The 26,852-nt window shown below is 42.9% G+C and overlaps 1 protein-coding gene across 1 annotated transcript in view; it reads left to right on the top strand.

Annotated features, from left to right (window-relative positions):
• Positions 1 to 10,479: 10,479 nt before the first annotated feature.
• LOC139296120 (receptor-type tyrosine-protein phosphatase S-like) overlaps positions 10,480 to 26,852 on the top strand; it is a 49,069-nt gene continuing 32,696 nt past the window's right edge. Inside the window, exons 1-4 of the mRNA XM_070918425.1 lie at positions 10,480 to 10,624; positions 14,452 to 14,600; positions 15,874 to 16,015; positions 23,767 to 23,955. Coding sequence (XP_070774526.1) covers positions 10,480 to 10,624; positions 14,452 to 14,600; positions 15,874 to 16,015; positions 23,767 to 23,955 — 625 coding nt within the window. The remainder of the gene's footprint in view (positions 10,625 to 14,451; positions 14,601 to 15,873; positions 16,016 to 23,766; positions 23,956 to 26,852) is intronic.

The following is a 26,852-nucleotide window of genomic DNA, read 5'->3' as shown; positions in this document are numbered from 1 at the left end:
GTGCATATGAGTGAAGGCTAAGATATCGGTTGTGACTTGACTGATGCCCTTCTCCAGATGAATCAGAGATTCTGATGTGTCAGCAGGGATGAATAATGCACACTCCTCCACAACCTCTCCTCTCTTCCTCTCTTCTCCACCTCTTGTCTTCAGTCGTTCGCCTCTCTTTTCATCACAACTGCCACATCTGAAGACATCTTCACCTTCCTCTCCACCTCCCCCTCCCTCCCTCTCCTTCCTTATGCAAAAGAGAGGGCATCATCTCCCCCCGTTGGTGCTGCTGCCTCGCTGTCCTCTGGTCAACCCTCCTCTCTACCTCAATGGCAGACTCATTCTTCTCCTCCTCAATGGTATTTCGCTGTTGTCTTTGACAGCTGAAGTTCTGCAGAGTCTCCAGAAGTTCCGGCACATTGCATGTCAAGAAACATGTTTTCTGAGCTTTTTATTCCGCTGACACTTGCGCTGAAAATGGCTGAATGTGTTGATGTACACAGCTCATTATCCAATCATGGGAGGAGGGGGTGCAGCCATTGACTCGGTTTGACAGTTACATCCCTGACTGACAGCAGTCATTAGGAGGGTAGGGCTGAATGACAAGATGGCTGACAAAGCAGGAGACAAACTGCCTAATCAGAACTTGGGAGAAAGAGTGGGCACCCTTCACTTTGATGTGTACACTTAGCCGCCGATAAATGTTCAAACGGCAGAATATTCTATGCACCTTGCTTCGAGCGATTGACAAGACCTCAAGAGTATTTTCAACTTTTCAAGTTAAAAACTCCTCTGTGCATGCATAGAGGGTTGGATGAATTCATTTGGACTGGATGGTTGCCAAAATATTTTTGAGATCTTGCAAAACATGAAATTATAAGATTTTTACTTGGCTTTGCTTTATTTTGTGGGATGAAACCATATGAATGCTAATGAAAGTCTATGTCTGTCATGTAAGACCCTTTCTTAGTCTTAGTATTTAAGTAAGTAGTAAGTCTTAGTATCAGTCCAGGACCATTACATCATATGATATTATGAGTAACTTAGCTTTCATATCTCTGTGTGTGAATTTGTCTTACTTTTTAGCCACGTTCGTGGCGTGGCTCTGTGAATGGTAATGTCGGTCAGTTGGTCCACCATTTTAGTCCAGACTGAAATATCTCAACAACTATTGGGTGGATTGCCATAAAATGTATTACAGATATTCACAGTCCCCATAGGATGAATCCTGATGACTTTGGTGATCTTTTTCTTTTAGCACCTCTATGAGATTGACATTTGTGGTTTTGAGTGAAATGTCTCAGCAAGTATTGGGTGGATTGCTTTGAAATTTGGTTACAGATATTCATGTCCCCCTCCGGAAGGATTGCTGAGTAACTTTGATGACCCTCTGACTTTTCCTCAGTTTGGTTTATGGTTAAATACCTGCTAAACTAATATCATTCCCATCAGCCTCAGCTGCACTTTGTATTCACTGCAAATGTTAGCATGCTAACACACTAAATTAAGATGGTGAATATAATAAATGCTACACCTGCTAAACATCAGCTTGTTAGCATTGTCATTGTGAGCATGTTAGCATGCTAACATTATTTTTCTCAAAGCAACGCTATGCCCAAGTCTCGCATGGCAGTAGACTCTTAGCCTTGTTTAAAAATGTCTTTTACATTTCAATACGGTCCGTATGCCTGTGCCACCTATCCAAGCCAAGTGTGCCCTGTTGTTGTCAGCTCTCTCTCTCTCAAATCCAAGAAAAGAGAAGGTTTTGGCAGGCCTCCATATGCCAGTTAGTGAAAGAACATCTTTATTGCATCAGTGAAACAGCGTTGCTCTACTAAAAGACCTTTACCATGTGGGATGGAAAAGGGACAACGTCCAGGAAACTTGCGGCTCCGTTCCATCATCACAACTCAAACAGAAAACTTAAAAGCGAGAAGATTAGACTCTCTCCAGGGTCAGCAGAAACATTCAGCAGTCTGTGATATGTTTGTGTGCGTGTGTGTAGGTGCTAGTTGACATGGCACTTGAATACCACCCCACATTTGTTTGTGGCATTTCATGATTACTCTGTCTCCCCAGCGCTGAAGCATGCCAGGGTGGATGAAGTATTTGTTTGACGGAGGTGAGAGTAATGGCTAGTCATTGATGGAAAGCATCCGTGCGCAAGTCTGTTACCCTTGACAAGCATTTCTTCTCTTCAGTTACCGAGACACACTCTCCGACTGATTTCGGCAATGAGACGGAGGACAAATGCAGTTTTTCTACCCCATTACTCCGGTTTTCAATTCTATTCACAACTTTATCGTCCCTCAAGGAGAAATTCATTTGGCGTCACAAATCTCATCTCCATCAGGAAGTCATGCAATGGCTGGTTAGTGACAGAAATGCTAAGGCTGGTCGCCTGTGTAGCACGTAAATAGGATTTGTTCACCAGCATACACAGCCTCAGAAATCAGTAGTACTTCTATTCAGTAGTGAATGCTTCAGGTTAATGGCCAAGTAAATTGTCAGTAATCAGCTGCAGTTTTGTGCTATGAATAGACCATTACTAAAGACCATATATCAAACATTAAGGAGTGTGAAATGTATGTATGAAAAATCAAATGTTCTATAGATGATCTCAGTGTTGTTGCAGTCGTGAGATAATGAGCTCTCAGTGGAGGACACATCATGTGACCAATCCAGACAGGTGATACCATGGCAGCACAAATACACAGGAGACAGTTGGATCACAGGCAAACACAACAGTGTGTCTCCAGAAAAATTAATAAGCACACGAGTGGGTAACAGTGAAACCGCAGTGCAGATCAGTGCTTGTAAAGCGGCGTAGTGTTGTGCCAGGTGTGTGTTGGCATTTGAAAGGCCAAGGATAGTGATATTCGTTCAATAAATCAATAAAGGGATGAATCCATTTGAAGTCCATCTACGGAGCTAACATTAATGACATCCCCATTGGATAATTCTATATGAATGATCAATCAATATGAGGTTATTAAAACAGAGCACTGTGCTTCTCAAAGCTGCTGTTATCACTCTCAAGACATGCTTATCAACCAGCCCTGAAATCTGCTTTACACAGCCTGACTTTGTCTTCTGACTGATGTGTAGGTTTTTGCTAAACAGCCGAAACAGGGAGGGAAAAATGGCTGGCATGTCTCATTAATGAAACGCAGTTGAAATATGATGATGGCTGGGATGATGACAATGACGTCCAGGGAGATGAAGGTGTTCTCTGTTGTCAGGGAGCCTTAGTCCTGCTCCAGGAGAATCTCATTAATTGGCTGCGGTGTGTCTGGGCTGGCAGGGCGTATGTGTGTATGTGCTGCTCAATGGACTAATCATTCATTTTATTGAGAAATGATGGTGGAATATTGGGTGATGACAGCAATATGTGAATATAGATAGATAGATAGATAGATAGATAGAAAGAAAAAGCTCTTCACGCCTTTCTCATCCTCTTATCTCCACATACAGCGCCATAAGCAATGCATTCTCATTATTAAATTATTAATTACTAAACTAAATTATGAATGAAATGACTAATTACAAACTAAATCATTAATTAACCCAACTATAACATAAATTAACCAGTGATCATTTATTCAAAATACATTTTGGATTAATATAAAGGAGCAACTGGGTGGCTCACGGTTGAGTTAGGGATTGGTCCTGTAATCAGATAATTTACACAATGCTTCTTCGCTCATATGTCAGAGCTGTTTAACAATTAGGGATGTACATGCAAGTGCATAACTATGTGGACATCAGTATGTATATACAGTTCTCCCTCCCGCTAGGATAAGAGTCTGTGCCAGCCTTAGATATGCTAATTGGACAGTGAGTTGACAAGGACTCAACCATCAGCCTGCGTAATGAGCCGCTGCACAGAAGATCGGCTGCCTCTGAGGAGCAAGCAACACAGAGAGAGAGGGGTCGCTGAGAGAAATTATGAAATATGTTTGGGTGTTTGCGAGCTTTGTGTTGTCGTTTCAGTTGAGTGAACGTTGCGTAGGTCTGTATGTTGAACATGCAGGGACCTTGTTGTTCTGAAAACTTTCACCTGTTAGGTGAAACTGTCTCAGCGAAATTTTACTTTTGCATAAAAAAAAACCCCAGCAATGTTTTAGCTGGATGACATTGCATTTTTGGCATTACCCTAAGGGGTTTGAAAGAGGTTTATGAGCCTAAGGGGTTGAGAAATTGAGTCAGCTCATGGAGGAGCAAGTAATCCTTCAACTTATTTGAAAGCATCACAATTGTTGAAATTGAAGCTGTGAGGTTTGTGTGACGCATTGCTCCCATTTCAAACCAAATTTAGGACACGTTAAAGCAAATAGATTGTGGGCACATTCACACTGACTCTTACATGCCTTGACTTCCTTACTTGTGTTCAAAAAATATAAATATTATACACAACATTCAGCTGTTGCAACTGAGAATCGGGTCCATTTGGGCCTGTGTTTTTAAAGCAATATCATAAGGTTTGAAAAGAAATTGACTTTGCTTTGTTAAAGTGAGTGCAAGCAGAATACAGGTGGCACTGCAGTAGAGATTGATTAAAGGACCATAAGTTGTTGAAATAAAGGTTAGAGAACAATGGAATTTAGTGTAATTTTAGTGTATTAATTTTAGAGTATTGCATTACCATATATTCTAATAATATAGATATATTGAACAGATATATGATATTATGATAGCCACCTCACCGTATCTGAAATGAAATGAAATGTTAGATTTACTAAACTCTTCATTCCAGCTCCAACTGTAACTTTCACTTCGCCTATAAACACTTTTACTGTGTTCCCTCTGTTCTGATCCCCTCCGATAATCTGCCCTATATGTACTTTTATATCATTTGGTAATACATTTCCTGCTTAGCGGGAGCCAGTCCATCTGTTGCTGGGCTGATCCTAGGCCGATGCATCCATTACTGGATGCCTCTTTCGAGCTGTGTTGGTTTGTCTGACCTTGGAGCCCCTTTAAGATGCGTGGGTGTACGCTTGCCGCACTATTGTTGGGCTGCGGCAGCTTTGCTATATGCCAGACATGCTGAGATTGAGGTCAAAGGGAAACTTATTTTGGTTATTTTAGCACATTAGGATTGGGGAGGGAGAAGGTTTCAGTCACGATTCTCCCTCTACCCCTCCCTTTGTTCCTCACTCACGAATCCATGTGTTGTCTTGGCTATGAAATGGAGTTGTGGTGAACAAAAACTGAAGTACATGAAGAATTCTTTTAATGGGGAACAGTGATCTAATAGCTGAAGTGGTTAGAAACAATGGTCATGCTGGCGTGTAATTGTATTGATGTGCTGATGTTGTGCAGTGTGAAAGGCTCCTTCACCTCCTGCTAGGATTAAACAGAAGGGTCCGACAGCGAGGATGTTGCTGTAAATCATTATATATATATATATATATATTAACTGAAGGAAATCAAAGTGTGGAGTTGAGAAATCTGTAGACTCCTTACATAAGCAGAAGTTTGTCATTCAAGTGTCTCTAAATGCTTAGTGCACATGTCCTCTACCCCGTTAGCTGCAGGTGATCACTTAATTAAATTGTGGCCTCAAGCAAAACGCGTGCTCCCTGCCAGAGAAAGCCACAGAGAGGATGTGGGTGGATACGATTTTTTTTATTCTGTTTTGTCATGATCCCAAGAAAGCATTTTTATGATATCATTATTTTAATGATAATAAGAAAATCACGCTTGGTTTTTGAAGATCACATAATAAATTATAAAAGGAAAACTTCCCACTGGAGAGACTCGCACATGTAAGAGAGATTTGAAAGCACTCACGCAGAGAACGCACACTTCACAGTTGTATACCTGCACATGTTCTCATCATAAAGGGAGGCAGGAAATGTGCAAACATTTACAATATGGAAATAAAACACCTGTAGCCTTTAACCCAGAGACAGAAAGAAAGAATAAATAATACATTTTTATATATATATTTATTTAACCTTAATTTAACCAGGTAAGTCTCATTGAGGTTAGAAACCTCTTTTCAAGAGAGACATGGTCAAGATGGCAGCATGAAAAAACAATAAACACATAAAACAGTAAGAAAAACATAACAATACTGAAATAAAGCTAAGAGTAGGCTTACTTAACAATACTTAAGAACGGAGTAATTTATGATTTCATTGTTATGTCAACTTCATTAAATTATATTTATAATAAATTAAGCTATTATTTTTTGGTTAATTAATGGGTTAGTGATTAATTCGTAATCTCATCCTTAATTTAGTTAAGTAATTAATCATGTAATTTAATGACAAATGTAAATTACAATTTACTATTTGTCTTAAATGTGCCTTTTCAGTCTGACCACCAGACTGAATTTAAAGCAACATGAACTGAAAGAAAAGTCAAGCTAGTCAATTAGTCAGTTTAAATACTTAATAATCAGGATACATACTTGAATGAATAAATGAGTCCATGTCAGTGACCACATTCTCAGATCGACTGATTGATGCGTGAGTACCTGTTTCAGCATTGTTCTGCTGGATCATGAAAAAAACAACACATGATAAATTATTACATATATGGGCTTTCCTTCCCTACCTTCAGGTTTGGTGTGGGATTGCTGTTTCCATGAGTCATATTTGCTCTCAGCAGTGTGATTTGAAACTCAAGCGGCAATCCTTGTTTACAGCTTCAGACCAGTGATGAAAATTGTTGCTTCTGGACGGGAATGTTATTGCTGTTTGTCAGTGTTTTCCATAATAACACAGTTTGGGGGCGTGTGTATTATGGGGCAACCATAGCCTTAATTTCAGCGTCCCACAGCATTAAGACAGAGGTTTAAGTTGAGGCACTCGAGTCTCCAGATTCATTGATATTCAGGGCAAAGAATGGCAGCGTTTGAGTGACAGGTGTGTTTTCTTGTTAGAGAAGAGCCTCAGATAGTTTATTTCCACTGCTAAAAATGTAACCAGGGCGGTGCAGCTCATGCCTGCAGTAAGCCGTGCTTCATCCTGTGCCTCTGATCCTCAACGTGTGTGTGTGTGTGTGTGTGTGTGTGTGTGTCTTTCATATTTGTGTGTCTGTGGGCTGTGTGTTTAAGAGAGAGAGAGAGAAGGGAAGTGTGAGAGAGTGAGTGCCAATCTCCCCCATGATGCTGTGCCATCTGCCATGTTTATGTGTTTGTGTGTGTGTCTGTGCTTTTGTGTGTGTGTGTGTGTGTGTGAGTGCCTACAGGGTCCGGGGTCACAGGAAACGTGAGGTAATATCAGTCCCAGCCCCTCCTTGTATCTGACTAATACACAGTTCCTACTCCAAACTTTTCCCCTCCAAGCTGGCACACAAAGCCATGCATAATTCAAGACAAGGCTATTTTTATGCTATAAATGCGTGCTATAAGTTCAGAGTCATTGGTAAAGATGTGAAAGAGGACAAATGACAGTGGATGTAATCTTATTATCAACCCTAAAAAGCTCTGTGGTGCATTGCACAGCCATATGATCCCCCCCCCCTCATGTTCCCCTAAGATATAAATAAAAAAGAAAGTTTTCTGATCTTTTTTTCTGCTGAGCCGAGTCCCCCAAGCATCACAACACACATGCAGCACTTGCTCACAGCGCTGGATCCAAATTAAAGGTAAAGGAAATAAAAATAAATAAAATAAATAAATAAAAAAGAAGACAAGCTTCCTATCAGGTGTACTATCTCACAGTTAGCGTGGTGCCGCAGGAAACAGATCTGGTCTTTCTATGAGTGCTCGTAGCTCGTTGTCATGGAGACAGGCCTTGTGAGACCATCTCAACCCACTTGTGGTGAAAGGCATCATGGGTAAAGGGTGGAGGGGCGAGGTGAGAAAAACAAAACATGTCATCTTCCAAGGGGCCCCAGCGGAGCAGGGGCAGGTTGGATGCCACCTAAACAATGTTATTTCATCAGCCTGATGGAACACAATAACCGGTGTACATTTCACCACCTGAGCTGTGGTGTCATTATCTGCCTCCCTGCAATAAATAGCACATGTATCCCCCATCAATCTGTTTGGCTGACCATCTGTGTTGTCACACTGAAAAGGTAATAAGACCAAACCCCCTGCTGTCTTCTCTCTGGATGCTGAGCCAGATGATCAGGGAGAGCAGGTTGTCATATCGGTGAGGGGGCTGTAGAGACGGTAGGTAGGCCTGAGTCATGAGAATATTCACGCTCACAACGCTCTCAATTCTGCCTCTTTGTCAAGCAAAGTGCACGGCCGTTCTCTATCTAGGAGTCCGGGGGGGGGGGGGGGGGGGCAAGCGTTAAATACCATTAGCACAAGCGGAGACATGCCCAGACCGGCCTGGTCTGCTGCTGCGTCTGTGTATCTGTTTTGGCTCGCTCCCTCAGCATTCACAGCTGTGGGATGCTCTAAGCCCTTTTGTTTGAACTGTGTCAATGGACCAACAACAGCTGGAGCAGCCGGTGCAGGGCAGCTGGGGAGAGGAAGAGGATTTGGATACAAGCAGGGGTTAGAGTGTGTATAGAAAGAGTTGGAGATGAATGATAGGGCGCCGATGGAGGAGTTGGCATCAAGAGAGGTGAGGCGAGAAGGAGAGCGAAGAGGGGAGGGGATGAAAGGAGATGGGAGAAGAGGAGATTTCATGAATACAGCGACTAATACAGGAGCGAGACGAGGGTAAGATTAAGGATTAGGTAGAGGGTGAGCGACTACAGTGGAGGTAGAGCAGAGAGGGCTTTGTCAGCAGGTGAAAGACAACAGGGAGGGGTGGATCAGCTGAGAATGATAGATAGGGTTAGACTGAGGTCACCGAGAGATATAAAGGCCCCAGCAAATCCACCACACAGGACGGAGGCAGCAGATACTGCAACATGCGAGGAGTACCTAATGTTTCAGTGGCTCCACGTAGAGCAGTATTCCTAGTTAGATTAACGGCGGCAAATTGAGTTTCCGTAAGAGGAGAATTTACTTAACATGCTGCCAATGGGTGCTTGAATGAGCTCTGATCTGATTTCCCTTATCACATTGTTCAATTGAAAAAGGGGACGCTGAAAGCTTTTCTATTCAATGTCTATTACGCAGCGCTAGATAAGGCGAGGGCGAAGTGGCGCGAAAAAGGAGCCCGTATCAGATAGACAGCCGTGTTTTCAGATGAGCTATTTTTAGTGTAGGAACTGGCAGACAGTAATGTGTTGGAGCAGGTCATTAGCTCAATAAGTGGTTGGAGGATTCTTTGAATATGTAACTCACCAGAAATGCCTTTTTCATTTAGTAAAGGCGGGTAAGGGTCGGTCTAATCTCTGCTGCTCCATTTCTGCTCGTGTATCCGGGGTGTCAGGGTGAAAGGGGGCTTATGGGTGTTTGCGTGTATTTATGCGCCGATCACAATGTGGCCTGTCACCTGTGAATACATATTGTGTCTCCCCCAGGGCATATATGTTATCCTGTTCTGGTACTTGAAGGTTGACGTGTATGTGTGTGATATATGACAGGTTAATAAAGGCTCCTTTCTCATTTGGCCTCCCCACCTGCGTTCTGATACATCAGGCAGACAGGGTAGGGGTCGGGGGGGGGACTGTGGAGTCGATAGGACTGTGGAGTTATTGACTCCCAAACAGAGAGCTTCTGCGCCGCTCGTCTAAATCTCTGTAAGCAGACAGAGCTGAATTATGTCCAGACTTCCAGATGTGTGCGACTGCGTGTGTTTGTGTGAGGAAAGAGAGCGAAATACTGACGGAGATCCCCCCTAAGGCAAGGGATTAACAAGACGGGGGGACATCTATTAAAGCAGCAGTTTCTGATACACTTGCTGTTATTGAATTTTGTTGCGTTCCTACTGACCCCTCAATCCTCTTTGTTTAAGTGTTTTCCATTACTGTGGCACACTCTGGATGTATTATTGCATTAACACTTTTATGTGCCACCAGAACAGTAAAATACTGAACACTAAGACGGAATTAGGCCAGAGCTAAAGTGAAATGAAATTATTAGGACGTCTGAGGGAAGAAAAAAAAAACCTCTTAAAAATGTATCATTGCAGCTCATTTCACGGCTCACTAGAAAAGGAGACAGAAGCAGAAAGAAACAGACCGAAAAAACATTTTGGTCTGTTTCTTGTCGTAGTTGTTGAGCAGCGTCTCTATTGTTCTGGTATTAGTTCAGTCAGAGCTGGCCTGCTTGAGCTGTTAATCCCAAGTCAGAAGTGCTCTGGCTAAATCAAAAGACCTAATCCTGCATTAGCATGAATTTGTCTTTAATTTTCTTCATGAGGATGTTCTCTCTGCATCTGTATGAATTATTGTATGTTTTCCTTCCTCCCCTCATGGTGCGCTGACATTTCAGCTGCCGCTCTAAAAGCGGAGCGATGAATCAGAGGTGGAGGAAATATGCCTTCATTCGTTTCAGCTGACCTTCATGTTTTTTTGTTTTTTTTTGTGTGTGTGTGTGTGTGTGTCTGCAGAGTGCCTACCCCTGTTGAGTGAAGCCCTGCTCCTATCTCCGTCATCTCCAACCAAACCCACGGTGGTGCCATGCCTCTGCCCAGGACAGGTGGAGCTCTAGCCCACTCCAGGGGGCCTATCCTGGGGCTGCGCCTTAGCCCCTCTCCCCTGAGTCTGCTGCTGCCTTTGATTGTTCTGCTAACCGGCCCATTGAGCAGCGTATGTGGAGCACCAGGTATGACGATAAGTATAGTCTTTTGTCTGTCTGTCTGTCTGTCTGTCTATACTTGTCTTTGTCTTTCTTTCTGTTTCTTTCTCAGTTGAAAGACAGCTGGTATATTGTCAGCCGTAAATGCGATGTATGAAGGTGTGAATATACGTGAAGGCCTTTGTGTGTGTGTGTGTGTGTGTGTGTGTGTGTGTGTGTGTGTGAGTACATCAGCTCTGGACTGTGGCGTTGTTAACGTGTTTTGATAAGCCCAGAGGTCCCTTCAGCATGTTTCTCATCGTCTCATTGATTACAACATTTCCACGGATTTCCTGCCTCAGTGGTCCACACACACATATACACACACCCACACACATGCTCAGACACACTCAGCTGTCACTGCTCTGAAAATATAACCAAGTATATTTCTTGAAAGCGGATGTTGGCTAAAGATGGAGATGGCACTTGCTGTTAGGAATGGGCATTATCTAATGTGATTTTCATTTTCTATTTGTCTAAACAATTTGAGGCCATGATCTTTTGAGAAGACTAACCTCAAATCAGAAATATTTTTATATTCAGTGAAGAGGTAGAATTACACAACACCCAACTTTCAGTTGAAATGTAGTGGGATTGAAAATCTCTGCCTTTGGGCCACCTACAGTGTATCTCTTCTGAACTGATAGTGCTGCAAAAAATCTCCATCTCCCGTATCTCTCTAGCTCCCTCAAAGAAAAACAGAGAGAAAACTAAGAAAAACATCAAACTGAGTCCTTCGTTTTTCTCCCATTAACAATATGCATTGCAGAGCTTGTAAATTAGAGTGATGAAATATAATAGAAAGGTTTCAAATCTAACTCCCTCCAAAAAAATCCAACCTAGATGTGTAATAATTGGCAACAGGGGACTTTATTCTTTGGTCAAGAACCACTCAGATGTAATGCTTGAAATCCAAATTTTCCTCGACTCAAGATGAATCTATTGTTGTCATTTCTACCCTAACAGTAGTTGTAGTTCTTCAGTTTCTTCTGCAAAGCGGATCCAATTTTAATGATTTTTGCATACTGTACACCAAATGGGATTGCAGGTGTGTGCAGAGCACACAGTCTGGCTGTTGTATAGAAATGAAGTTGACTTGCAAAGTCACACAGAGACAGAATGTCTAATTATCCGAAGGCACCGCAATATTACTTATATGTGAATGATTGTTTCCACGCGATAGGGCCACCTAACAAGTAAAACTACTTATTCTTAAATACTTATATAAGTTTAAGTTCTTCATGTCAGACCATATACAGTATTGTATTTTATTTTTTGACAAATTGTTTCAAATCACTTTACTAGTGAAGCAAAAAAGATTAGTTGATTAGTTAAATGGTGACGTTATAACAGACAAGCACTCTCCATAGATTCGATGGCTCAACTCAAATCTCTTCCACACTCCAAATTAATAAATTCCTTTCAGACATGACGCTTTTCCATTACTGTTATGAAATTTATGCAAAAGATGCTCTACATTTAACTTTCAAACACAAATTATGTCAAAATCCTGCCGATGAAGTTAGGAATAACTCCTCCATTTTCTTCTCCTGCACCTACACAGAAAACTCTAACAGCCCTCATTGTCTTTGTATCACAGAATTACTTTTGTTGCGCATATTCGTCTGTGAGATGCAAACAGATTTGACAGCAAAAGACACAAACAGGAAGAGATGCATTATTAAAGGCTTTTCGGACTGCAGCTGGTTGCATTTAATACATTTTCCATAAGTAATGTTCCTTTAAGGCATGAGGTAATGCAACATTTCACCAGGAGTTACACTAAAATCCCCAAAATGACAAATTAAACTTGGATTTCTTTAACTCATCGCCTTATCATAACAGGCTAAAGACATCCAAGTTTAATTTGAGACCTGAAGCAAACCCAGTGTTCCAAACTTTTTTGTCCACATGATAGTATGGTAGTAACAACACTACTACACTATACCTGCTGATCTCAGTCATATCTGAGCACAGCAGCAGTCAGTCAGTCCATCAGATGATTGCAGGTTACAAAGGTGTTTCATTAAAGCCAGGCCAGTGGTAGATCAGTGGTAGACCTGCCCAGTACAGAGCTACAGAGTGAAACCTACTATTAAAGAGAAAGAACTCTTCATTAGTTGCTCATTTTCCAGGCAGGTTTCTAGAAGCTTCTGATCATAACTGCTCACTGCAAATCCATCCACAGCCAGTGCCTTGCAGGGCTTTTCCCTGGCTTTCAGAAGAGGCTTAAGTGGTAACATTGCCAGTGGGGTCGGTTTTGCACGAGGATTGGTGTTGAAGCGCATTTAAGAGAACACAGTTTTGGACTCAACATAAAGCTACTGAAACCCATGTAGAAGCCCTAAGAAGCACATGAAATTCATTCATAATCCCATCGCCAGGAGAAGACCGTTTTCAGCCATGACTTTTTTACTTTTGATAGTTCACATTCTCATATTGTTGGCAGGGTAAAAAGGGCAATTTGCCCAATACTCTGTGTGCATTTCTGAGAGTCTAACAGGCAGGAAATATCCTGCTCTGGAGCCTTAAAATGGTGGGCATAAATTTGTTCTGATTGACTTTAGTGAACCAGCTTTTTGCTTCTTCCTGTTGGGGATTATGGCAAGCATAACATGAAACCACTTTATTTCTGACATTCTGAGTGGGTCTTTCAGAGGCACAACACAGTGCAGCGGGCACAGGAGCAGTTCTTTTTGACATGGTATTATTCCAGTTACTGTCAAGGCATTGTAGTGAGACTGGAAAGTGGCCTGTGTGGCTTTTAACCAGTGAAGTGAGCAGGAGTGGAAAGACGTGCAAACAGACGTGCTAGAGATTATTTGATAGGCAGTTTTTTTTTTGGTTCCTGTTCTGTCTTCAGAGCAGAAGTGAATCAACACAGCAGGACCTCACCCACCCAGACACAGGGGGAGTGGGAGGAGAGATCCAGGTTGCTATGGTAAGGGTCATCCTCACTTCACCCTGATGGATAGCAGTGATTCTGTAGCTGAGGAGGAGTTGAGCTGGGCACCATGGCAACAGGCCACAGACAGATAGGAAGGGGTTGGGTGCATGAAGTTGTTTGATTGATCTGACTCAGCCACTGTGAAAAATATAGGTTCAGTACTGTTGGCTCAATATCGGACTTGGAAATTGCTATTTTCTTACAGAGGGCAACTGCTTCACTTAAACATCCCACATCAGATGCATCACAACAGCCAGAATTGTTCTCCTCCAAGTCTCCCCTGAGGCAAAGCTGGAAATCATCACTAACTAATGTTGGTATATTTATTGTATTTAGGATCATCAGTATCTGCAAGTGCAAATCCCCTATAAGTGTTAGAATGTGCAAGCACAAAATGACACCTCTGGTATTAATACATTTAAACCAATTATATGCTGTGAATTTGCAGCCAACACTTCTCCTACCTGTGAAACACTCATGTGTCATGACAGCCAGTGCTGCATGCAGTACGAGGGTAGCCTGGCCTGTAGGAAGCAGAGAGAGAGAAAGAGAGAGAGACAGAGAGAGAGAGTGAAAGAGAGAGAGATGTTCCTCTGAAGCCCAACCCCATCTTTTATTTATGACCCACAGGAAGTCCTTCAGCATGTCCTCTAGATGATACCCAGGAAGTAAGCACAACACACAGTCCTCAGAGAACAAGTCAGCCTGACCAGTCTCTGACAGTGAAATGGGGCGTGGTCAGCAGGGGGTTGTTTCAGGCTGTGGAGTCAGTTTGATGTCCTCTGTGTGTAACGGTATCAATTTTCATGCTTGTGCTTGTATTTCTTCTTTTATTCCCCTCTCCCCTCTCCCTCTCTCTGTCTCTCAGCTCCCCCAAAGTTCACCAAGATTCCCACAGACCAGATCGGAGTGTCGGGGGGTGTGGCATCATTTGTGTGCCAGGCCACTGGCAATCCCAAGCCCGTCGTCTACTGGAACAAGAAGGGCAAGAAGGTCAACTCCCAGCGTATCGAGGTGGTTGTCACAGTGCACAACGGTTAACTCGTACTGTAGCAGCATGAGAAACACAAGCAATATATCCAGTAATAAAGATGTCAATATTAATAAGTGAATGTATACAATATAGTAATTATTATGTGTAGGTTATGCTGTATATTTCTACATAGATAGATCTTGAAATATTCACTCTTGCTAGATTAAATAATGATTTTAATGTAAATTGTTATAATTCTGTTTTGGATTCTAGAGATGCTATAACCTTTTTTCTTTAAGGTGTAGTTCAACATTTTGTGAAATACATGTATTTGCTTTCTTGCCGGGAGAGCTGTTAGTTGATTATCTTAGCGTAGCATAAAGACTAGTAGCAGGGAGAAACAGCTAGCCTGGCTTTGTCCAACAATAAAATCCACCTACCAGCATCTTTAAAGCTCAATAAGATGCTATATATATTGTGTTTAACCTGTACAAAGACTAAAGTGTAAACATGACAAGTTATGGTTTTATGGGGAGTTAGGGTGCAGGAACTATTTCTTGGCTGGGCGCAGTGATTTCCTCAAGTCCTGTTGTCACTGTGAGGTTGTCGGGATTAAACAAACAAGATATATAATGTGTTAATTAGTTCGTTTAAGAGGTTCTGGGAGGTGGATTGTTTAAACTTTGGACAGAGCCAGGCTAGCTGTTTCTTCCTGCTTCCAGTCTTTATGCAAAGCTAAGCTAACCGACTCCTGGTATCAGCTACATACAACAACAACAGAATTTCAGAGCATTTTTCAAAACTGACACATAAAAACATGAAGCAGATTGCATAATGCTTTGTTTTCTATCAAATGTACATATTGCTGTCCCTAAGCTATGTGCTATCAAGCAGGATATTCCAGAGCTAAGCTATTTCACAGAGCTGTTTAATTCCTGCAGCTCAATCACATTAGTGAGGCCTGATTGTATATTGATGCCGTAATATGACCTAATGGTTAGTGATTTCAACCAAAGGACCCACATTCAACCCCCCATGTTGGTAAGTGTTTACCCTGCTGAAGTGTCTGAATCCCCACCAGCTCCAGGAACGCTAGCTGATCCTGACCTGGTGGAAGGGAGGGCAAGTAAAAAAAAAGGAGGTCAATAAAGGATTAAACTATAATTATTATCACATTATTACTGTAAAAGAAAACTGTGCTAAGTTAATGGTAAACAATATTATAGTTAGTATATTATAGTACTGCTCTAATAGTAATCCATCTGTTTACTCTGCCGTGAATAATGTGTGTTTTCCTGTGGTTCTGTGGATGTCCAGACCGTAGAGTTTGATGAGGGTGCAGGTGCTGTGCTGAGGATCCAACCGCTCAGAGCACCCCGAGATGAGAACATCTACGAGTGTGTGGCACGCAACAGTGAAGGAGAGGTGTCCGTCACTGCAAAGCTGGCCATTATCAGAGGTGAGACACACACACACACACACACACACACAGACAGCCTATCTCCATCCTTTTCCACTTATGTGGTGCTTTCTTTTCACGTGCACACACCTGATTTCAACCGTCGTCCCCAGTTCCCCGGGCTGTCAGTTGTAGATGTGACAATAGAGCCATGCCACACCCTGCCTCCACAGCAGGCTGCAGTCAACTGTTCTTTTTATAGTCCCCTCTTGAGTGCGACCGAGCGTGAGCTGGCCACAGGGAGGGCTCACTAGCGTGCTAGCTAAAGGGTATTTTAGCATCCCGATTTGCTGTAATCACTGCGCTTCTCGGCTAGAGTGAGGGTGTTAATCTAATGTACACTGTCTCCTTGGAGGGAAACTTATCTAATGTGGTGCTCCAACATGCTATGAACCAAAGTTCCAGCATGTGGCTGCAGGCCTGGGATCTGAGCCCTGGCCATTCGCCCAGCACAGCAGGAAAAGGACGAAGAAATAGAGGGATGGCTGCTTGGGCTGTTACTACATGAAGAAAAATCAGGGGATTAGGCCTCGGTTTGGCAGACAACCCATTTCTGCCAGTGGACATTGAGGAAGAGAAGTAAAGATAGAGGAAGAGGTTGAGGAGAGGTGAGAAGGAGTATGATGGAGGGTGAGGAGGTGGGGGAAAGTTGAGTAACACAACAGGATGGCGTGAAACAATAGAGATGAAATGGGATGTCGAAGGAGAGGTGGAGGGGGTGTAGAAGTGCGGGAGATGGATGAGGATTGTGGAGTTGGCAGGGCTGTGTGGTAAGCAGAAGGCTGGTAGCCCAGGGAATAGACTCCTGTCCATCTGTTACCCAGCCCATCGTCTCTGCACACACAGCCCCAATCTAAAGCACATTACCACATAAACTACACCTCGAGGGCAAGCCTCTCGGTGTGTGCCTGTTCCTGTTTGTGTAAACTTTTCTCTTGAGATCTGTGCATCGTGACCCTGTCCCCTCAGTGACAATAGAATCAGCTGTCTTTGATTCTCTCTGTGCAGTAAACCGAATACAGGACTGCGATGAATGAAACAATGTTTGACCCAAAGCACCGACCACATTCAGAGCTGTTAGTAGCCATTATGGTTTCATTTTTAACCATCGGATATGGTTGCACAGACAGGGTTGCCCCTGTGTATGGTGGGCAATATGATTTATGGTCAGATGATGTAAATTTGTCAAGCGACAGATGTTGCCATATGGTGTTAGGTGTCCCTTTTAATATCTCTGGATGTATGAGGTAATTGTGGGCAATGTTGCAAATCGGGTTTTGTGGTAGTATTGGATTTTCATATGACTTTTATTAGGGATTTAATTCACTGAATTTTCCAAAAACAGACATCAGTTTTTTGGTTATTTTATCCATGAACAGTTTCTCAATTGATTTTCCAGAAAATGCACTGTATGACAATATTTATTGATATTGTGATATAAAATGATGTACCATGACAGAGGATCACTGCCCCCTAGATTCCTATTTCAAAGTTTTCTTTTAGTGATATCCTCAATGTTTGTTGCCACAGAGACACAGGAGTGTCCTTGATTGTTAAAGGATACTATGGGTTTATCTTATGGCCTCAAGTTTTAATTATTTCAGCGTTGTTTCTGAGAAATCATGTTTTTTCTGTCAACTTGGTATTAAATGCGTTTTCCTAATTAAAAAGACTTTGACTTTTGATCAAAGAACGAGATATTTTCTATAACACTTGCTAATCTTTTGTACTGATGATTTCACGCCCATCCAAGCTTTGGGAATGCTCCAAATGCCAGTCACCTGACATATATGCAGAAAAATACTGGGACATTTACTTCGAGACGCCTCCTCCCACATCACAACTCTATTCCTGAAAAAATATAACTCAATGCTTTGGACAGTTTGACAGCATGTTTTTAAAACCATCCACCCCTGCAATGGACTATAGTCTGAGTGATATACTGTACGATAGATCATGTCATCCAAGAATGCTGTTAAGTGCACAAAAGTCTGCAAAAATTGTGTTTGGGTCAGTCTTTTCAAAACATGGTTCATCGGAGAAAAGGTCCACCATGCAGCCACTGAAGTAGAAAGGAGGCTTTCCATTACTGACCAAACCCCCTCCACTGAAAAGTCTTTTCATCCCCTGATGTGTTTCATCCCATCATTTTGTATAATGGTTGACCGACACTAATAGCAATGTTGTACAGTGTGAGGGACTTGTGGTTGGCCACAGGATATGGGCTACTGCTCTATGGACTGCCTAATGGATGGAGATGTGGTAGGTTAGGGTCAGGGAGATCTCTCTCTTTGTGCCTTCAACAACATCATCATCAACACACATCACCCTTCCCATCCCATTGCACTACTCGTCTGGCTCCTTTCTCTTTTCCTGACTATATCTTTCCGTCTTTGGCTCTAGCAGCCTCTTCTTTGGCCCACAGCGACGACCGTTTCTAATTTCTTCTCTCTTGTTTTATTCATTCTTTCATTTTCTCTGCCATCTATTCTGCCTGACCCTCACTGTCTACCCAGACTCTCTCTCTTCTCCTCCCTTTGCATTTTTACAGGCTCCACCTCTCCGCCCTCACCCGCTCCGAACCCACCCCATCCCCTTTTCCACCCAAACTGCTCTTTTCTCTGGACACTGCAGTTGTGTTGTTGCGCCTTTAGGAGATGTGAATATCTGCAGTTCCGCATGTTTAAAAACCTCTGGTGGGCGAGAGATTCTCATCACTGCAGCCGCGTATATACTGTATGTGTGTGTGTGTGTGTGTGTGTGTGTGTGTGTGTGTGTGTACGGCTGGTTTGTGCAGAGTAATCCTGATTATACTCACCTCCCAGTGTCCCATTTTAGGAGAAAGGGAGGCGAGGGAAGGGGGAGGAAGAGGGTGAGAGAGAGAGAGAGAGAAGGGGGAGGAGAGATGTTCTGCCACCACGGCAAACACCCTTCAAATGAACAACAGAGTCAGATCAGTGGTTCCCCCCAGGCGTCTGCTGCATTGGCAGGCCGGCGGCTCAAGCAGCATTTCGGTCTGGAAACAACTGAGAGTATCAACTCAGTCTGCAAGAGGATTACACTCCTTCAGAGGAGAACCAGCTCTTTCATCATATATACACCCTCATCTTCACTGTTTTTATTCCCACCTTCCTTTTTTGCAGTCTATTCTTCATCCGTGCTTGTATGTAACAGAGTGTTTCATGTGGGTTTGTCATGTTTTGTGCGTTTAGTCTCCGGCGACTGGATCTGTGATGAGAAGCAAAGTAGGGCTCAGGATGGTGGTGGACACATATAGGGTCTTGGAGGGATTGATCTACGATGCTAAATCTGATTCTGCATTGTATTGTGATCTATTATCATAAAGGCCCATTAGCATTTAAAGTGTTCCCCTTCAGCCCTGCTGCAGTCTATAGGAGTCAAAGCATTACAGCCTCTGAAGACCGCTGAGAGCTGGCAGATTAATCCTGAATCAGGCTCCCTGAGATCGGCTTTTATTCGGGCTTCTTTCATGCACATGGCCGTTCCCCGCTGAAATGAACTGAAAGATGAATAGGCAACCTGTTTCTTAACCAGGACAAATGATAATTTTCTGTGGGGAAGCAAGTGTTTGCGTGTGTGTGTATCTGTGTTTGGGTGACTGAGGGAAATACAAAGAGAGACCGGAAAAGAAAACCTGGATTCATGTTTGTTTGTTTGCATCATATGCATTATGTGTTTGACTGTGTGTGTGTGTGTGTGTGTGTGTGTGTGTGTGTGTGTGTGTGTGTGTGCACGCAGACGTATGAATTGCATATTTGCCCAGATTCAGTTGGCTCCACCGACCGGTTTTGGGCACAGGGCCTGATTGCCCTTCTGCAAACATAACCAGGCCAGAATTTACGCTCCCAACCTCTTGATACACACAAATACACACAAACACAAAGCTCCAGGGAACAACGCTGGTTGGTCCTTGCCAATGTTCCCCCCCAAACGCTGTTGACACACACAATGTTTATATACACATGGCGCATTTTTCCATAGGCTGTCTTATCAATTTAGCCAGGAGATGGAAAAGTGGTACTTTTGCGCAGCAGTGTTTGTGTTTGATAAATGATTCATTTGGTGAAAAGTGTGATCAAGGCCATGCCCGCAGTATCTATTTCAAGCAGCCGCTGACTCATCCAGGAGCCTGGCTGAATACCTGTAGCTCCCCATTCTCCTCTCCAGTGAACTGTACTTCAGAGTCCAGTACAACTATCTGTCTGCTGCTTATCTGCAGAACAGTCCACTGCTGTGTGTTAGTGTCTCTCTGTCTGTCTGTCTGTCTGTCTACAGTATATCTTATCTTCAGTTTATCTGACAGAGAGGACCCCAGGTCACACATCTACAAAATGTCAAGGACAAAACAAAAAAGTCCAAGACTTATTTCCATTGTAGTCCTTGATGTAAAGACAGCATTGATGCAGGAGTCGTACTACCAAGAATTACATACAAATTCAGATTTAAAATTTAGACTCAGATTTGAAATGATGAAACTCAGGTGATGAGCTGAGTAGTTGATTGTGTCTGAAAAAAAATGCCAAACATTTGCTGATTCCAGCTTTACAGATGTAAAAATTTGCTGCTTGATACCATGTCACATTTCTTTTTATTTTTAATTCTTGAACAAGCAATTTGGAGATGTTACCTTGGGCCCAGGGAAATAATGATGGATATTTTAATTTGTTTTTATTTTTATATGTCAATTTATAAATTAAACAATTCAATTAACTGAAAAAAGAATAAAAAAATTGAATATACTGTATTTATTTGGGTTTTAAACAGTTGGTCAGACACAACAAGCTTTTCAAAGACATCATCTTAGGCTCTGGGGAGTTGTGATGGGCATTTTTTTTTTTACTATTTTTTGATATTTTATAGACTCAACAATTTAAAATATAAACTATAAACTATAAATTATTAGTAAGTTTTAGCCCTTAACAACAAACATTAAAAACAATCATTTTATATATTCTTTATTCTTTTCTCATTGTTTTCATGCAGCATGGCAGTCTCTCAAAATCTTTCCATCCATCCAATCATTCATCTCTCTCCCTGTTTCTCTTGCCTCTTTTTAATGGTCCACCTACACTCTTTATTTGCTGCATTGATAAAGACCTGACTGGAATACAGAGCCGGACCCCCTACAAGTACGCACATACAGGCACATACACACACATACGTGCACACGCCCCGAGCCCGCTGCAGTGGCGTGCTCTAATTAACAGCTAGGGAGTCCGTGTAGTGGTAGCCGGCGGGGTGATAAAAAGACCATCTGAACCCTCTCAAGAGAGGGGTGGGGTAGGGGAGGGTAGAGGGGAGCAGATGTAGCCCTAGCATATTCCCCGCCACGGGGGAGCTCGCCTCTTGACCTCCCTATCGATCTTCCCCCACTACTTCCTTTCTCTTCCTCCTTGTTTTCGTCAATGGCCCGTACCACTGGCCTCCATTCAGGAGGATCATTAGCATTGATCAGTCAGGGGTTGGTGGAGGGAGGAGGAAGGTGGAGGCAGGGGGATGAAGGAGGTCCCCCTCCCTCCGCTTGGGTCTCCGTTGAGCTGAGCTCTAACCACAGCGTTCAGACTTTACTCTCTCGCCTTTCGTGGCATTTCTCTTCTCCTTCCTCCTCTCAGCCACGCCATCAGCAGCAGCTTGACATCCCTATCTGACGGGGTCTCTCCAAAGCTGATGACTGTGGAAAGAGAGGAAGAGAGCGATAGATCCTATCTCCACTCAGCCTCTCATCCCCATCGCAGAGTGTGTGGAAGCAGATGGTACACGTCTGTCATGTGGTTAGGTAGCAGGGGGCCCGGAGGAGGAGAGCAGCGGAGGAAAAACACACCGACAGCTGACGTGGCCGCGGTCTGCGTCTCGGACTGCGTTTGGCTCCAAATTTGTCAGCGATGCCGAGCTCGAGTTAGCAAACTTTTAGGGGGTTTTGTTGTGCTTGACAATCAAGAGGCTCCTGTGGGTTTGATTTATTAGCCGAGGAAATTGCCATCTTGGTAATTGCTTTGCTGCTGTAGGAAAGTGGGATATATAATTATAGTTCCAGGTATGGGGGAGGTGTCGGTGTGTATGTGCGAGAGAGATAGAGCAGTTAAAAGGGTAAGGAGAGGAGGAAGCAGGAAGGCTGATGGATGCTTGATTACGTGTCTGGCCATCTGGACTGTTGTCACCGAGCTGCTTAATCCCATTCACCAGAGAAAGTGTGTGTGAATGTGTTTGTGTGTATGTGAAATAGAAAGCAACTGCTTTTTCGGCGTGCACACACCTTCATTTTCCTGGATATGTGTGGACTTTGTCTCTGTACATTATGCCACGCGTTGCACAAATCTGTGAAGATGCTAATAAGAACATAGCAATAGAAACAAATATGTACACACACACACACACTTATCCACTGCCCCCCCAAACATAATCAGACATATCCAGACGCATGCAGACACATCCCAGATCGGCCTCTCTAATCGTTGGTACATTTTAACAATTACTGCTAACAAGTCCTTATTACCCCCAGTGCCCTGCCCCTCCTCTTGATCCCAGCTTCTAATTGCTGCTGCTGTTTCTGAGCAGCTCTCTGCATAGTTATTAGACAGGAATCATTACCACCACATAACACGGAGCCACACCATGGAAAACTCACAGTTCACCGCCACCAAACACCTGTGTTTCTAGGTTAGGAGTGCACTGTATGTGTATGTGTATGTCTGGCTGGCTGGCTGTGTTTATGCATGTGTCGGCAATTAAGTAACTCCTGCTGACTGGGCGGTATGTTTATACTCCTGTAGAAACGGCCTGTCACACACACACACACACACACACACTAAAACCTAGCTGTGTTTCTGCCAGCCTACCAGATCACCTAATGACTATCAAGCTGTAGTAATGAACACGCAGCTTTAATGAGGAAGGATATGGTGGCTCTGCTGTCCTCGCAAGTGTCTGTACTTTCAAGGGCCTGCAGATGTTAAAGGTGGGTGGGGGGGGGTCGGGGGTGGCTCTCTTATCACTGTGTGTGTGTGTAAGCAAGTCTTATGTTTCACCACAGAAGGAAAGTAAGGATTCAGTGCATGGCAGCAGGGTTGACGCTGCCTCTGTGCAGGCAGATAAACCAGTTTGTGTTTAGAAAAACTGCAGATCAACTGTCCCAAAAAAAGAAGTACAAACATTTGTTCATTATTGTCCTAGTGGATTTGCTCCAAAGTAAAGTATGAGCAATCCTCACATTATCTAACCCCCCCCCCCCCCCCCGCCCATCCCCTACCACAACCCTCTGTCTCTGTCTCTCTTCATAGCTTCATCATTATCTCTCTTTAGCCATGCTGGCAGCGTAGCTCTGGGGATGCCAGTGTCGGTCTGACAGTCAGTTGGACGGTCAGCGGTCCGCAACTTTGGTCCAGGATGAATTTGAACAGAACATTTTGTACAGACATTCATGGCTCGCAGACAATGAATCCTGATGACTTTGGTGATCCTCTGACTTTTCCTCGAGCACCACCATGAGGTTGACATTTGTGGCTTTGAGTGAAATATCTTGACAACTATTGGATTGCCATGAAATCTGGTATAGACATTCATGCTCCCCCTCCGGATAACTTGTAATAACTTTGGTGATCCCTGAACTTCGAGCGTTGTCATCAGGTCAAAATATCTATTTGTCCAATGCTTTGACTGCTTGATATGAGTTTTGAATGCTGCTAGCATCTGTAAATTCTGAATACTTTCTTTCTTTGTCTGCATCCTTCCAGAGGACCTGTTGCCGTTTGGCTTCCCCAGTATAGACATGGGTCCCCAGCTGAAGGTGGTGGAACGGACGAGGACGGCCACCATGCTGTGCGCTGCCAGCGGCATCCCCGACCCGGAGATCTCCTGGTTCAAAGACTTCCTGCCCGTCGACCCCACCATCAGCCAGGGTCGCATCAAACAGCTCCGATCAGGTGAGATAGACAAATAGTTCTTGTCAGATTGTTCCATCTTAGAATAAGTAAACAAACAGTGCATCTAAAGCTTAGCATCGCTATCAGGTAAAATCCTTGTTGCTCTAAATTTGGTGATTATGATGTTTTAATTAGGATTGAGGGATTACATGCTCCTCTCTGAGTCTATCTACATCCTTTGGGGGTGTAAAACCTTTTTAAAGCCAATTTCATAAAAGGATAATTGTGCCGTCCTTAAGCCAAGAAGAAAAAAAAATGCAATTTTTATTAACATTTGGGAGAAAAGATTATAAAAAGATGACACTTTAAAGGCACAAATCTCTTTCCATTGTTGATCATAAATGTCAAAAAACAAGGCAGCATGCAGTTGAGAAAGAAAAATGCTGAGTCTCATATCACTTATTACAAGTTTACACACAATTATAAAGTAAATCCACTTTGAAATACTTAATATAATAATCAATCTACCCCAAAACAACCATAACTCATAATTCTCAGATCTCAAAATCAATAGATCCTGAGTTAGGCTCTTCTTCACATTAGGTATTTAACTGATGCTCCTCTTATCTTTTGACCCGCCCAGCCTGAAATTGTGTGAAATGAGCTCAGTGTCTTTAAATCTGAATGTGAGATGACTTTGCAGAGACAGTAATAGGGGAGAAAAAAAAGGGAGGGAAGCTTTTCTGCTGCTAGAGAGAGGTGAGAGCAGTGTGTCTGTGCAGACAGATCGAGGAATAAATACAGAAGAATCACATCGTGTGCTGAAGACAGTTTGTTCAGCTTTGTTTATGCTCTTCTGTATAGATGATACAGTGTCTCCTGGAGTAGCCAGACACGTATTTTCTCAGCCATTCTCGCTCCGTCGTCCTCAGGGGGAATGAAAGTGATGGTGAGGCGAAACCATTTTGTTGTTGCTTCATCCATATTCTCTGTGCTCCTCCGTCCTGCCAGCACTGATATCGCCCCGCTGTCAGCCAATATCCTTCACTGATCACCAGTGTCCTCTGTCAACCTTGTGTCTGTGTCTCTATTTGCAGAGTTTGCCACGACGCTGTTTAAACAAGAGTCTCACACTTTCAAAATGTTGAAGCCCCGCCTCACTTAGTCGCTGTTGCCACACCTCACATCGAGCTTTCTGTTCTTGCATGCACACATGGAGTCTACAATGATAACAGTGTCCAGTTTACCACGAGACTTTTAATGATTTTTGAAAGAGTGGGTCTCTGGTTTCACAAAAGCAGGTATCTCATTTCTAGCCAACGACAAATATCAACTGTGACTTTCAGTTACAGCTAGCTATCTAATTATTGCTAACTCTGTGAGTTAGTTGAAAACCCTGCCAGAAACACATGAAAGGGTCTCAAATATGCAATTGTGATGGCTACATACCAATTAGTATTATGCAAAGCTACATGTCCCAGGCAAAAAGCAAAATGTAGAAGACATGTAAATAAAAGGTTCAGCACTGTCTTGTATTGCTAGGTAGAGCTACCAACCTCATAGTGCAGTATGAAAAGGAAAATAAGCTCAAATTCCTGCTTACTATAGAAAAACCTGCTACAGTACTTAAGCAACAGAGGTTATATTTGAGCTTTATTGTTTGTAATTTCACTTTTACAAGAGAAAAGGCTTTTAGGATGACGACTCACTGATAAGTTGGGCAGACGCAATGCTATTACGGGTAATGAGTTTGGCTCTGGTTGCCGGAATGTAATCAAATCCAATAAAGAGCAGGACAGAGTCGCTAGCGTTAGCCCAAACTCTGATACTGTAACATCCAGGATTGTCTCCCACACAGTGGGGTAATTCAACACACTGGCTGTTCCGGTCCTGGACGGGAACCTGTAACCCTGACAAAATAACATAATATTAGCAAATGATGTCCTCTGTAGCCTTGGAAATAACACTACGTTAGTGTTACTGTGGGTAATAAGGTAGTTTGCAGCTTACGTTAGCGCACACAAACACACTGTATAATCCAGTCTTTACAGTGTTGCTCTTGTGCTTTTGACCCTCTTTATGTATTGACTATTGCTCTTACTCCAGCCCACTTCAACCTGTAGTGAAATCCAAAGCTTGTCAGACCTGCCATGCCTTGTTACGGTTGCTATGATTGGACAATCGCTGTTTGAGGGTTTCATGAACAGTCACATTTAGTGTTTGCAGGTAGCTGTAGCCCATTTTCTGCCATCCCAGTATAATTTCCAGTAACCTACTGATGTGTAAAAATGGATTCTTACCTGTGTGATATATAGAATACTTAAAGTGTAATTGCCTCTGTGTAAAATACTCTGCAGTGGGTGTGGGTGGAATTTGCTGTTGGTACCAGCCTTGCTGCTGCATGGAGGCAGGTGAAAGAATAGATACACTCCATAAAAAGCTGTACTATGTCCATCAGAGACATGCCAGAGAAAACAGTGTAGTGCTTATAATTTATGAGAAAGCGTTGGTGGCCTCGGAGCTACAAAACAAAGAACCTCTCTCAAACCTCTCATCTTGAAACAATAGTTCTTTCTTTTCTTTCTATTTTCTCTATTTTCATATTATATAGTTAATACTTATTTTTGTAGCCCTAAAATTATAAACACTTTAACCATCTATCATAATAAGTTTCACTTGGTCTGCTCTGAGGCTCATTTTGTCCTCTGTGGGGTGTCACACAGAGACATGACACTGATTCACCGGTACAGACCGTTAGGCCACATATCACATCAATGCAACAGTAGCAAGACAAATGGCTCAGTGAGATTCACCGCAGGGTTTAATAGGATTTCAAATCACCAAAAGCATCACAAAGCTGAACAACAAAATGCACTGTATAATGAACCAAACACTGCAGCGAAATTACTTGGAGGAAATCAATTACACCTGAGCTTGGCACAAAATAGCAGCGAGAT

The sequence above is a fragment of the Enoplosus armatus genome, chromosome 14 (genome assembly GCF_043641665.1).
Source record: "Enoplosus armatus isolate fEnoArm2 chromosome 14, fEnoArm2.hap1, whole genome shotgun sequence".
NCBI lineage: Eukaryota > Metazoa > Chordata > Actinopteri > Centrarchiformes > Enoplosidae > Enoplosus > Enoplosus armatus.
Note: the sequence above shows the minus strand (reverse complement) of the source record. Positions and strands in the feature narration are given on the sequence as shown.